The sequence below is a fragment of the Erpetoichthys calabaricus genome, chromosome 1 (assembly GCF_900747795.2).
Source record: "Erpetoichthys calabaricus chromosome 1, fErpCal1.3, whole genome shotgun sequence".
Taxonomy (NCBI): Eukaryota; Metazoa; Chordata; class Cladistia; order Polypteriformes; family Polypteridae; genus Erpetoichthys; species Erpetoichthys calabaricus.
This window is the reverse complement of record NC_041394.2, coordinates 95,510,183-95,525,651: the sequence shown is the minus strand read 5'-3', so window position 1 is coordinate 95,525,651 and position 15,469 is coordinate 95,510,183. Positions and strand designations below refer to the sequence as shown.

The 15,469-nt window shown below is 40.1% G+C and overlaps 1 protein-coding gene across 1 annotated transcript in view; it reads right to left on the bottom strand.

Annotated features, from left to right (window-relative positions):
- unc5db (unc-5 netrin receptor Db) overlaps positions 1 to 15,469 on the bottom strand; it is a 759,038-nt gene that overhangs the window by 56,711 nt on the left and 686,858 nt on the right. The window contains exon 12 of the mRNA XM_028803567.2: positions 4,380 to 4,551. Coding sequence (XP_028659400.1) covers positions 4,380 to 4,551 — 172 coding nt within the window. The remainder of the gene's footprint in view (positions 1 to 4,379; positions 4,552 to 15,469) is intronic.

Here is a 15,469-nt window from a genome sequence, read left to right as displayed (position 1 = left end):
GTTTGATTTGAATAATTGATTTTCACTAATCTCTGTGACCTGTTTATGGAAATACATTAGTTAAGTATTTAGTTATGTATATTTATTGCATTCTTGTTTTTATGTTCTATTTATTCATATCCTACTGTTAATCTATATTAAATTCTTCTTAGATATTCATGTGGTTTTATTCCTTGTATACTATGTCTTTTACATAGCATAAATATAAGGTACCTTAGATAATTTTATGTAGACGAGCGCTTAAATAAAATACATGCCTTCTTCCAGATTGTGGGAAGCTGAATGCTAACCCAACAACAGAATGTGGTACACGTTCTAGATAATGTGCCAAATGTGCATTCGGTGTCAGACTTACCAGAGCATAAGGACACAGGAAATTTGACAATGGAGAAGAGACCATTCAGTCCATCAAGTTCATGTTGTTTAGCTAATAGCTAAGCTGTCAGCACACACTGATTCTGTGAATATTAAGAGATGCTAACCATCCTGACTGAAAGTCTCTGAATTATGGGAAGAAACCAATGCAGGTATGGAGAGACCATGCAAATAAGAAAAAAGGATGAGAAAAAAATGGAATTAGCAAACAATGCTTCCCATCATACCACCATTCTATCCCTAAAGCCCCATAAATGAACATGTTTTAAAAATATATGGCAATGCAGGCAGCATGATGGGACAGTAGCTAGTGCTGTTGGTTCTTAGCTAAAGAATCCTGAGTTCAAATGGTGGCCCATGTCTGAGTTTGCACATTCATTCTATTTCTGCCTATTTTTTCTCCAGGACCACTCTAAATTGATTTTTTTCAAATAGGTATGATAACTCTTTAATGGAAAAAATATGCAATATTTTTTTTGCAATATGCAAAAAAAGACTCCTGACCCCATGATGCTTTACTAAATTAAGTAAATATGAGAATAGGTGGATGGACAATCATATCTATTCAAAGTAGCAGAGTGGGTGTCACTACCGCCTCACAGTGTCAGGCATTAGTGTTCTTCGTCTGTGATAAGTTAAAATTATCTTTCCAGGTCTGTGTGTGTTACTCCAACTTGCTTTCACTTCCCAAAGATGTGCATGGCATGGTATTTATAAACTCATCTGGTGTGACGCATTTCAAGCATGGGTTTGAGAATGAGCATACCTTTCGATGAAATGGCATCCAGTCCAGGGTTAAAAGGTAACACTTTAGATTAGGTACTGCAGAAATGCTTATATTACTCATTTACTCTCATGTAAGAAGACCTTAATAAAGGCTTCTTTTTGCCTTCATAAACTGTTACTGGTTAAATCAACTGACAAATGTATATTTCAGTGTCATAAAGTGGCAATAGTATTTTTGCAGTACAAGCTATCATAATGTATTTTCAAGGATCATATTTTATATTATATTGTTGTAACATATTTCCAGACTGTAGTTTTAAATTTTCTACCAGGCTTATTATATATTTACTGTTCTAATTATTGTTTATTGTACTGCATATGAATTAACTTCCTCCCTACCCTTTAAAAGTAGTTTCTATTAAATGTGCTCCATTAGTTACTCAGTGAAGCATGTATAAAGTGTACAAAGGCTCAAAGGCTCAGTCAACCGGCCCTAATAGTCATAAGGCTTTTACAAAGGGAAAAAAATACTGGAATACTAACACCCAGGAAAGCAATATTTGTAAAAAATATTAATGTTCTTCTTAATTCCATGTAATTACATATTCTATAGGCAGAGAGATGGCACAGTGATTGACTCTATGTGCCACAGCCAGGTCTTACGTGGGCATCCCGTTGGCCTGGTCCAACCACTCAGGTCCTCAACAATGAGGATCCTGCAAGGCAGATCACCCTCGGGGAATTGTGCCACATGGCCATAGTGCCATAACTGACGCTCCCTCACAATGCAGGTAATTTGCCTCATTCAGGACTCCAAGGGTAACCGCTTGTTCGAAACAAAGTCAAACCAGCGCTACTCAAGGATTCTCTGAGGACACATAGTACCGAAGGAATCCAGTCTCCGTCTCAGGTCACTGCATAGCATCCATGTCTCACAACCATATAGCAAAACAGGAAGCATCAGGACTCTAAAAACTGATAACTAATGACCCCCATGCTCTCCCAATCCTCCTGTTGACTTCATAGGAAGAGTCACCAGAGACATCATTGTCACTGCTGAGGTAAGTAAACCTCTCGACAAGGTCGACACTCTCTCCGCAGACAGACACACTGCTGATGGCTGTGCACAAGAGGTCATTAAAGGCCTGGATCTTGGCTTTTATCCAGGACACTAGCAAGCCCAGAAAGTCAGACTCCTCGCTCAGTCTCTCAAGAGCCACGATCAGGGCCTCCATTGACTCCGCGAAGATCACAGCATCGTCAGCAAAGTCACGATCTATGAATCTTTCTTCACCAACAGATGCTTCGCAGCCACTGGACCCCATGACCTTGCCCAACACCCAGTCCATGCAAGCACTGAACAGAGTAGGAGTAGTCGACTTTATTCTAGACATAAGCGTCGAGATTAAACTGGAAATGCCAAGAATAAAGTCGGCATATCGACTTTATTCTCGACATACACTTTTTTTTTCTTCACTGTGTCCATATTTTTTTTCTTCTCCGTGGCCCTAATATGCTTCCGTACTCAGGTGGGTGTTAGCATATCATAATCTCTTGGACCAATAGCATGAGTTTTCCACATTCAACTTATACGACCGACATTATAAAATACTGGAAATTAATTGGTAAAATCAAGCCCTGACTTATCCACGAGAGAACTTAAACGTGAGTATATATGGTATTTGTTATAGGATGTGTGCTTTTTATAATTTTTTTTTCATTGTTTGTTGTACTTGCACCATTTATAGATAAAGCTTTTTACAATTCCTTCCTTCCTTCCTTCCTTCCTTCCTTCCTTCCTTCCTTCCTTCCTTCCTTCCTTCCTTCCTTCCTTCCTTCCTTCCTTCCTTCCTGTATGACTGGCTGTTCATTATCCTGATAACCTGTAGACAGAAGATGTGCTTGAATCTTGCGAGTGCTTACAGTCCTGTACCATTTCCCAGATAGAAGAAGACAAAAAGTAACATAAGTGCTTTGTGACTCCTGCACATTGTCTAATAACCACTTGGGCTGATGTTGTGGCCTTTCAGTGATACAGACCTGCTGGAGCTCATTCTATAGAATATCCCAGGATTTTCTTAGGATATGACTTTGCTGAGTGTCCTCCACAGTCTCAACTGCTTCATTAATACATTCTGTACATTTTTTATGGTTGCCTGGTTTTACTATAGAACACGAGAAAAACACTTCAATTTCTGTTATGAATATTTTATCACAAAATATAATACCGGCAAGTCCTACACCTTAACAGAGATACTACATTTCTGTGAAAAAATGCAAAAAGAAAATTGTGCATGATTTCCAAGTGAACTGTATGGTGTATTATCAAAGTATAATGATGGGCTAATGTAAATTTAATTAAACCTCAATTTAAAGGTTTACAACACAATCTGAAGACATTTAAGAGTGTTTAGTTAGCAATTCAGCAGCCAAGGGGAATAGAAGTTTAATTATTTCAGCAAATTAACAAATGTTTACCTCCTCATTAATTTTAATATTAAAGAAGTTAAATACAATTTACACTTTATCATGTAAGATGATGTAGCTCTCATTTCAGCTGCTTACTTGGGAAACACGGTTAAGCTTGAGGGCAAATCTCTTGGTAAATTTTTATTTTATAAAAGGCTGTAATTCGTGTTCACCCACCCTCACAGTTTGCTCGGAGCCATGCCACTCTGCCACAGGACATCCAAACTTGGGTAGCCTGAGTGTCAGGCGTAGGTCTGTCCCTACACTGTATCAGGCTAAGATGGGGTCCTGTTCTTTTATCACCAATCATGGTGTCAAAGGACATTGCAATATTAAACATTTAAGTCGATCACTGGGATAAAAGGAATAAAACAGACTGAAAAAAGGCAAATATGAACAAGAAAGGGAAACCAGATTAAAGTGGTAATACTAGATTTGGGAAAGAAGTGGAGAATTCGCTCAAGAAATGTTGGATGATAAATTCAGCTCTGAGGGAACACAACAGCACAAAGTCTTGGGTAAAGACACCTTGAGGTAAATTTATGCTTTAAAATGTAGCTAGAAAAATGCAGAGGTCTGCAAATGATTCTGCACACCCAAACTTATGCATTCACATCATTTTTTCCCCTGCAAAGTATGATTATAGTATATGTTGGTGATGTTCCTGGCTGAACCCAAAGGCAATGTCTGCTTCATTTTATACATCTGTGTGAAGTTTACAAGTGCTGCCAAGAACATGCTGTGAGGACACTATATATCCTGATATCCATGTCCTGTCCCACCAGGTACACAGGAGCTACTCCACTTACCTCCCACTTGCCCTCAGTGGTCTGTCGGCGAAGATGAATATTCCAGTGCTCTGAGCTGACCTCTGCGCAGTGAGCTATCGTCAAAGCTAAAGGGCTGGACAGGGTCAGACCTGGGGGACCATAGGTTGCTTCAGGACCCAGCAGAATCTCAGAACTTCCTTCAGTGGAGACACTGTAATGAGAAATAACATAGAAACAGTACAAGTGAAATTCAGGGCAAGTCTGATCCAGGAAAAGGACTAGGAATGGAGTAGAAAAATAAAGCCTTTCAGGTTTGTTTAAACAACATTGCATTATACTCATTGCTTCCTCTGAACAGTTCTCTGATTATACCTAGTTGTCCTCACCTTTTACACATTCAGATGTAGCAGGAAGGGTACATATTAATAGCCATAAAATTCTGTAGCCATCAGAAGTAGTGGTCTGTGAGCACACTCCACTATTACAGCTTCCACTCTCAAGGGCCTTCAGAATTTACTCAGAATTTTTCAGATTTTTTGACTTCCATTTTATGTAAACCCTCTCCTGTTATTCATCAGCCCTTCATTCTTTTTTAGCTTTTCTTCTGATGTCTGATGACACGCTCCTCTAAAATTCTGCTCAAGAAGAACACAGGAACATGGCCAGAATGGACGGGGCAGACAACCCCATGTCCTTGCACTCACTCCTTACTTATAAGGCTACAAAACTCTATAATGACACCAGATGTTTGGTTTACAGCTGGATTCCAAGCCATCCCCAGAAGCAGCTCCGGGTACTACAAAAAAAAGCAACTTTCTTAAACGAATAGGTCACAAGCTTTAAAACAAAGCAAATTGAATTAAAATGTCCTAGCTACTTTGCTGCTGAATGTTGTGAATGGTATTGACTACCTCTGAGGCTGGAACTTTACACTAAGCTCCTACTTTCTGATTAGTGATGAGTGGATCTATCTTGTATTAAATTGAAGTTCTTAAATGCATGCCTGACTAATATACAAGTAAGTGCCCTATAGCATCTTCTTCTATTTTTTCAGACGAATTTTATACCAGAGTGACCATCTGTGATGCAACAATATGTAGAATTCCTCATGTTTATCTGCAAGTAATTGTGGAACTAATAATAATGCAATTTAAAGTATTATTAATAACATGGCAAAGTTCTGGGGCCTCATGTATAAACGGTGCATATGCACAAAAATGTTGCGTAAGCCTGTTTCCACACTCAAATCGTGATGTATAAAACCTAAACTTACCGTAAAGCCACGCACATTTTCACGGTAGGTCAAACCCCGGAGTATGCAAGTTCATCTCAGTTTTGCAAACTGGTGGCACCCAGCGTCAAAGCAGTGCTTTTGCTCCAGTGTGGCTTCCCTATCTTTTTTAGATCCACATCCCTGATGCGGCTTTATAAATATACTGAAATTAACCGCATATTGTTCATTAGTTTAAGGCATCTGATTGTAATTAACCTGTAACAATATAATGTTCCACGGAATGGCCGAACTATTCCAAATACCATAGCTGCTTTAGCGTTGTTACTTTCACTGCACCACTCAGAGCAGCTGATCACAAAGAGAATTATCGGTATACAGCATCAAGCACACGCTGCCTCAGCCATTTGCTATTTGAACTGCTCTCATCCGACAAACACTTCAGAGTCTTTCCTGTATGGACCTCGTGGTTCAGAAACAGTTTCATCCCAAGAACTATAAATGCACTCAATCAGTCCATCAAGCGCTCCTTGTAGAACTGCTTGTGCTTACAAGTACAATTATCTCACTGTAAACTTGCGATAGTTATAATATTGCACAACCAGCGCCACTTTATAAAGTGCGTATTTACATATGATGACGATATCATTTTTAAGATGAAATGCAGCAAAATATGTTTATTACATTATACAGATAAAATGTTAAAGTAATTTAAATAATCTATATTGTTAATAATTAAACATGTGAGGACACAGTGTCGCAGCGCTAGGGACAAGCTGGCGCCCCGATTATTCCTGCCTCGCGCTGTATTCTTGCTGGGGCTGGCACGACACTGCGGAAAGACAGATGGATAGAATAATTAAACATGTACTATGAAGAATATTTCAATGTTCTTTAAAAGTTTTGAAAAATCGGCATTCTAAGCTTACAGAGCTGATTGTGTGGCGATTGGTTACTTGGAGAAAGAAAAGGAAGGACAGGAATTGGGGGTTAGTACGTTTGAAAGAGACAGTACTGCTGCAATAAATTATTTCATCAAAGGTTACGCATGGTGCAGCAGGCATCTTGCGGGAGACAGGAACAATCTCTGGACGAGGCGCCTGCTCGTCACTGTCACTGCGCCACCGTGTTCCCATGTTTAATAACATGCTTTAACTCCTACCATCATGAAAATGATATCACGTATACATCTCAGGATTTTAATTATTCAGGGAGCTGTAAAATTTACAAATGAAATGGATTCTGTGTCCTATCAGAGGAAGAGAAAGCCCGTTTAAGAAGCAGGTAGTGCACATAGAGCACATAGAAGATCAAATACAAAACAAATCATTTAACGTGCTACTTTAGTTATGATGGGATTTGAGAAACTAGTAAATTAAATGATTTTAAGATGAAGTTTATGATGTTCTACTTTAATGACAAAATAAACTACGAGATTAAAGTTGACATTTCATGCTTTTTTACCACTGTCTGCCTATTTTTTTTCTCTGTACCCTAATAAGCTTTCATATGACACTCAGACGGCGGGCTACGACTCGCCTTTTCACGGCAACTTTGATATCTGACCGCTTCTTTTTTATTTCGGGCACTGTGCGACTCTCTATGTCACTCAATCAACTTCCTTTTGTTGATTATATCACTTTTTAAACCAACAAATAGTAAGTTTTTCCTTGCCTCCTCTTGGTATTCGCTGAAATTCTATTTTCCCCCATGCTTTTGCCATTGTCTTTTCACAGAAGGCTGAGCTTAATGGCTATTTATATTGAGTTGCATATTCAAAGAGGCGTAATTCTGGAAGGAGTTGGGGCGGGACAGCTGGCGCGTGCACGTGCGTTACTTTCATGCTGACCAGGATTTATGTAGCGGAAGAACGTGGAAGTTGGCGTGTGCACAGATTTATGCATCTGGATTTTTTTGTGTGTAAGCACATTTCCACTTTTGTCCGTATGTCATGTTATAGTGTGAATTCTATGCACAGCGTTATACATGAGGCCCCTGGATTTTTAGTATTGTGCAACAGATTGTTAAACTGAGTAACGGTGTTCCTGTGTATGTACTATGCTACTTTAGATCAGCTTGTGAATATATTATGTAACAAGAACTCTGGCACTAGAAAGGCATCACATCTGTTATTACTGGAATGGGCACTGGCTTCATTTTACCTGAATGTTGGTCCCATTCCTCTAACTCAATTTCAGGTCATCATTGCTCTCTTTAATTCTTTGATATTCTTCTCTGTACATTTACTTTGCTGAGGCTGTTTCAGTTTCAGTATTCAAATCTCAGCTAAATGTGTCTGTCTTTACTCTTTTGTCTTGAATCTAGCAATCTTATATATGAGACATATATACTTTCATGCATTTACCTGTTTGATGAATTGTTCTGCCAAGATAGAAATAAAATGCACTTATTGACTCATCTCATACTATAATGTTAACTGCTTTGGAAAGGAGCTCGTTGGAAACCACCATGGGGGCTGTAAACACCTCATTATGCCTCCATGTCATGGCCTTAGTCTCTGTGCTAAATGGTCTTCTCCATCCAGAGATTTTGTAATAAGTTACAAGTGGTTTGTAGCAGTTAAAAGATAGATAGATAGATAGATAGATAGATAGATAGATAGATAGATAGATAGATAGATAGATAGATAGATAGATAGATAGATAGATAGATAGATAGATAGATAGATAGATAGATAGATAGATAGATAGATAGATAGACAGACAGACAATTCTTTGCAGTTAGAGTGCTTTTCTCACTTTTCAAAGTGCTTTTCATAGTGAACGGGGAGCCACTTCAACCACCACTAATGTGCAGAATCCACCTCATTTTTGTGCCAGTACACTCACCACACATGAGCTATTAGGTGGTGAAGAGGTGAGACAGAGAGAGAGAGAGAGAGAGACAATTAAAGACAGGATGATGAGGGTGCCAGAAAGGCTAGGCCATGGAGGGCAATTTAACCTGGACATCAGAATACACCCTGCTATTTATGAAGGAAGCCTAGGGATCTTCAATAATCACACAGAGTCAGGACCTTAATTTTACATCTCATCCAAAGGATGGTGCCATATTTACAGCACAGTGTCCCCATCACTGCACTGGAGCTTTGGGATCCACATTCAGACCAAAGGGTAAGCACTCCCTGCTGGCCTCTCTAACACTTCTTCCAGCAACAATACAAGTTTTTTTCTAGACGGACTCCCATCCAAGTACTAGCCGGACCTGAATATACTTTGCTTCAGGTGGATAAATAACTGAACCCCTGAAACTAGCATAAAGCTGATGCAGTGCAGTGCTGGACATTTTTGTCTCACAGATCTAGCAGCCTAACGTTTAAATATGGGCCTGCTTACTAACCATGTGAAGTTTAAATGGTTTGTTTGGGTTTTCTTTGGGTGGATTGCCTCCCACATCCTAAGAAATGTGTGCTAGTATGACTGGTGAATGTAAATTGACCCCTTGTGAGCAGGGGTATGTGCCTGAGTGGGACCTGTGATTGTCTGGCCCCTGCCTAATGCTCAGAGCTGTTACGGTCGACTCTGTTCTCACTTAGCCTTAAATTGGATTAAGCGGGTGAGAGAATTAAGTGTTATGTTAAGTTATTATTAGAAAGGCAGAGCCAATTAGGGTGTACATCCCAGCATGCAATATGCCACACAGCCTTGTGGGATGTTGCAGAAGTTAAAAGAGACAGACAAATGTAGTTATCTCTGTGTGGAGGAGCAGTGGTTTGTGTTTAATTAGTGTCTAGACTGTACAGAGAGCTGGAGAAAGTGTGCATTTAGTGAAATAAGGTAAGTTCATTGTTATTCATACACACAGTTTTCACACATATGCATCCACAGAATCCCACCCCACTTATAAATCCATATATATTTGTGCATGTCCTATTACTCTAACCTCTATTAGCTTGCTGCTGTGCTACTCTGTATAGAGTGAATTGACTGACACTCTTACAGTCCCACAGCCTCTACACCTTGCTGCGGCAACTGTAAGTTACGTTATTTAATAAAGCCCAGGGTGTGAGTGTCCGCTGCTGCCACTTGGTGTCGTGGTTTCTCCCAAAAAAGACATAAAAGACATGAAAATGAATGGTTATGTTAAAGTAGTAAAGGAATTAATAGATAGATAGATAGATAGATAGATAGATAGATAGATAGATAGATAGATAGATAGATAGATAGATAGATAGATAGATAGATAGATAGATAGATAGATAGATAGATAATGCATTAATCCCAAGGGAAAATTCACAGATTCACAAATTCACATAAAGTAGAAAGTAGACAGGCTGATGCAAGTTACTTAACAAGTGATGGGCTCTGTGAAGAAGCTCCATCTTGGTGTTAGAATTAAGATCAGCTATAGTAATGGTTCACGTGTTATTTTTAATTGTTGTTGTAGATATAATGATATATCTAAAATAAAATCCATGCCAACAAACCAAAACTAAGAAAGGCAGAGTGGTCCACAGATGTCATCCATCTGCACATGTCTCACCAACAAGCCTTTCTTTGCCTACCATATCTGACATTTGTCCCCACTTTCATTATATTTTCATTTGCAACTAATAAACTGCTGACAGTCCTAGTCAATCAAGTAGATCAAGGAAATGTGCTTTATAAAAGAAACAGTAGTAGTGTGTGAAAACATATTGCTGGTCAAGAAGAGATCCAGAAGCAGGTGACAGAGTAAACTTTCCCAAAGTGGAATTGTGTGCGGAGGTACAGCCACCTACAACACACAGTTGACAGAATGCAATATTTCAGATGGGACTGAGTGAATTCAATTGATTTAAATCAGAATATAACTGAAGAATGAAGCAAGAAAATCCAAAAATCATTGACTTATTCCCTGAATGATAAGCTTGGAAGAGTGTCTGGAAATGGGCTCCTTTTGTGTTCCACTCTGTTTCATCACTCAGACATCTGCTTATTTATTTCTCTCTCCCTATTCACATATCTAATGCACCCGATTCAAAGACACTGTCTGCCATGTCTTGTGTCGACACCTAAGATAATAGTGGGGAGGAGTGGGTGATGATGATGATGGTGATGGCATCAATTGTACCACAGGAAAAAAGTTCTACTTGGGAAAACAATGCATGGTGCCATGCTGCAAACAATGAAATTGAAAATAGGTAAAAGATGCAGAAAGACACTGTCCTAGTTCCCAACCAAACTTCTGCAGCTAGGACATGCCTCTGTGCCAGCCAATGTTGGTACAGTATTTATGAATTGTGCGATTCATTCTGTGGAAATGTAATGGAAGCATAAATAATCTTACATAATTTTAGAAAAGTGTAGTATCTTTAAATATGATCACCACTACAAGGCATTTTGGTGCAAAAAATACAATATGCTGCAATGGACAGCACCCATGGGCTGGAACCCCGTGCAGGATGGACACGTTTTCATTACTTGGCTGGGAGGCAAGGATGAAGGAAAAACAGAACTTTTCATGCTCTTTCTGGAATATTGGCTGGAGATGCCATCACTATGAAATGTGTGTTGGCCATCACATTGAAAGGACAGGGGGAAATTGGAATGTGGCTATGGACTCCTCGGATACACTAGATGGCAGGATCCCTGGGTTAGGATTCCCGCACAGACACCAGCAGGGCATGCTGGGATCTGTAGTCCCAACAGGACTGTTGTTTTACATGGGTGCCGCTGGGTGAGCTGCTGAGATTGATATATTCAGGTACTCCCTTTAACCCGGAAGTGCTTCCAGTGGGCTATGCCCCAGGACTGGAAATACTCCCGGGTCTGGCATACAAGGAGCTGCTCGACCTCAACCAGGCGAGTTGGAGGTGGGTGGAGGAAGAAGAACAAAGCTTGTATGGATGAGTGGAAGGAGAAGAAACAGAGACAGAGGGGAGAAGTATAATTGTGTTTGTGTCACTTATGAAGCCTATTTAAGGTACTTGTGATAATAAAAACTGTATTCGAACCCAGAACTTGTGCTGTGGTTGTAGTGTCTGGGGTTTGGGGCACTGTTATCCCCCTATTAGTCACAATGCCAAGAAGAATTGCTGGGCAGTATAACTGTCTATACAACTGATCTAAAAGTATTTGTGATTCAGGGGAAAACCCACATAGATGGAGGAAGAACATCTGTAAATGAGTGAGAGGTTGAGGAATACAAACCCAGTACTCTGGAATTTTAACCACTGTCGTTCTTTAATACTACTACTACTAATAACATTTATATAGCTCCTTTCTATAGTGATAGTAGTATATAGGAACACCCTACAAGTGGTCATGGGAGTGTTTTTACAGTCGGAGCACTGGGAAGTTAAGTTACTTGCTCAGGATGCCACAGTACATCAACAGTATAAAGCCTTACAGTCCAGTTCTTAATCCACTTCACCACACTGACTGCCTAATAACAAGTGATTTTTGAAGCTATCACTGCCAGCCATTAGTGACATTTTTTTCCTGTGGCATCAAATCAGTTTCCTTAGAAGTGACACCATATCATATTTTGTTTTATCATAAGGCAAGTCATACTTGGTGATCCATTCCCACAGATTTAATAGTTTTTCCAAATCTCCCTTTTACATAATATGGGAATGATTAATAGATTGTTTACCCACTAAAAGATTTTACTATATAAAATCCATTGCTATCATTATCAAGTCAACACCAAGGATTAAGATGGTACCCTTGTATCATATAGTTTCGATGTCTGCTCACTCATTTTTTGCCCCACTTTCCTGGTCCACAGCATATCTTGACTACCAGCCTTTTCCTGAGCTTTCAAACACACTGAAACACCATTCAACCTACCAGTATGTCTTAGGATAAGGGAAGGAAAGCAGCATGAACTAGGGGAAACACACATATTCCACACAAAAGTTAACCCCACTGGTTCTATAAACCTTATCCTCATGGAAGACCTACCAGTTCCTTCCGTGTCTATTTTCAATTGAAAACATTTGTTACAGTGCACTTCTGGCATAACTATAGGAGGTCATATGCTAAATATGAAGTGCAACTGAAGAGGGTGCTGTCAGATGAGAACATATGGGGTGAGAGACAAAACCCTGAGAATTGGTCTTATGTGGTGTGTGCTTAAGATACACATTTTCTTTTTCTTATGTGTTCATTTAAAGTTCATTGGTACATAAAATAAAGATGACGTCATTCACATCTGCTCACTCCGGCTTCATTTCCTTTGCCTCTCACAAAGTCAAATTAAATAATTGAAACTCTACACACGAAATGCTTATTTCTACGGCTTGGTGTGAACCTCCTCCAGATTGCCAAAGTGAAAAGTAACTTTGGCAGACCTGCAGAGCGATGCTCCCTGAGCACCTGCAGCATGCAGTTTATTACAGCAATGTCACGCTCTCATGTAACATCTGCCCTGTATAATGTGCCGTGTCTAAGCAAGCACACCAGAAATGGTCACCAAGAAGAAGATCAAACAGACTACCTAAGATCCTGCGGCTCTCCTCCTTTCACACGCCTCATGAAGAGGTCTCTTGAGACTTGAGCTGCCACTGCGCTGCCTTCGCTGAAGCCAATTACAGCTCTTAGAAAATGTCAGGCAAGCCGAGGGAAGAACTTCCTAATGACATTATCTGCTTCATCCCAGAGATCATCATTTAGTAATCAGTCCCCTGTTGTCCCTGCAGGAAGACTGGCCCGGCTGCATGAACTCATTTCCACAGGGTTCAATAGCAAGGTGAGGGAGTCTGTATTCCTTTACTTATTGCTGTGCTGCTTCTGCTAGCAAATTCTGACTGCTGTCTACTTTTCCTTAACCCAGTAACTCTACTGTTAAATAAGGCCCAAGTGTCTCTGCGACCCAATCCCTTTTAATTTATTTCACCTCATTTTTTGCGTTTATTTGTTTCATTCGACCCTTACGTCTTTGGACAGCTGGGAAGGTTACCATGTGTTTCCATCTTATGGACAAACATAAGAAAGGTAACAAGAAGATTGTATGCTTTATATAAACTATCAGAAAAATAACAAAACAAACAGGGCACCAACTGACTGGAAAGTCAGGACAAGGCATTAGTAGCTCTTCAATATATCGTGGGAATGAACATTTAAAAAGAATAGGCCAGGATGCAGTTATTTAGATGGTGAGCGGGGTATGTGCTCTTAAAATTAAAAGTGTATAATGGCAAATTGTTGACTTGAGCAGCAATGAGATTGATATACTGTATGAGCTGGGGGAGTGACCAATGCCATTGAGGGGGTGGAGCTTACACCACAGCACCCACATAACAGGTCCCCCCCAATCCATCCTTGCACTACTTGATTCACAAAACTCATGCTGTGCTTATATTTACACAAAAAAGGGATGTGCGCCTTTGAGGTACTGCTTTGAGCAAATGAGCTAATCTCTAAAAACAGAAAGCACAACCTCACTTTGTTTGTTTGTTTGCTCTTTATGCACAGTTTTTATGCCAAATTTCAAGTCTGTTGCTTGATAAACAAAAGTGTACGTGAGGGTTTTTGACATAAAACTCTTGGCTTTCTACCTAAGGATCAGAACAAGTGGAAATATATACTACTAGCCAACCCGCGGCGTACCATACGCCGCATAATCAGGCAGGGTTTTTAATGATTTTTAAGCACAGGGAAAAAATTAACATTTGAAAAATCCGGAGGAGAGGGGAAGGACGCCCATTACGCCCCATCCGTCATGCTAGTCTGCTGATTTCTTGTTCAGTAACCTGTGAGTAGTGATGGGTGGGGTGAAGCCTCGCAAAATATCAACACGTTTGAAGCAATTGTGTCGGAAATCGTATCGAAGCTTCGAAGCATTTAACACTCACTTCTCTAGTGACACCTCCTGGCCATTTTCATTAACGTTACAGAAACTTATGATGCACTTGAATGATGTCTGTTAAAACTCGTATTGCTTTTATTTTTTCACAGCTACAGACTGACAGCGAAGAGAAGGGTTCGTCAGCAGCTTCTAGTGTGTGATGTGTAAAAAATATAAATATAACTTCTTTAACTGCCTTGTGGCGCTGTAGTAGTACGGCTGCTTTGCAGTAAGGAGACAGTGGAAGATTGTGGGTTCGCTTCCTGGTTCCTCCCTGTGTGGATAGCAAATTATCCGCGACAAACAAACTGTTTTACACGCTGCAAACCAACCCGTGGCGTAGTATACGACACTTTTTCAATGTTTTTTAAGCAGAGGGAAAAAAATGAACATTTGCAAAATCTGTAACGCTGCTTTCAGTAAGTACAATGCACACGCGTTTAGTTTGTTGGTGACTTTTTGCCAGCTGTCTTTCCTGGTTTGGGCTGTTTTTGCAGTGTTACCGCTTGTGCATATTAAATCTTGAATTCCTTTGAGTAACAAATTAACTAACACCCACCCACACACACACAGCTTGTGTGAAAAAATGCGCCCGTACTTTCATCATTTTGTTGCAGCCTATCAAAGACTTGCTGCCCCCAACTCAAGGTGGCTCAGAGGTTCATGTGTAGCGTACAACAGATTGAAAATTAATGACGCCGTTTTTTTCGAGGCGTCGCGTCCCAGTTAATGGGCGTGGCTCTGCAAGTTGTCGTCGTATCCAATGGTCATAGAGTTGGTGGGCGAGGCTCTTTCCTACTTGTCGGCGGCTTAGTAAATCCACGCCTCTTCCTGCGTGCTTTCATGGGTGTCTTGTTTTGGTGTGCGTGCTTTCATGGGTGTCTTCCCCTTCTGGCGTCGACTTTGTGAATTATATATATAGATTGATGGACTAGCAGTGTCACACTTGATGTGATGGTGGTGAGATTTTGCATGCTTGTCTTTCATTTCATGAATCTAGGTTGATTCCTACCCATCACATTTAACTTTTTCGTGAAATCCTGCACATTTTTTGTCTAGGCCTCAAGCCACTCCAGGTAGGACCATATTGTCAGATATCTATTGC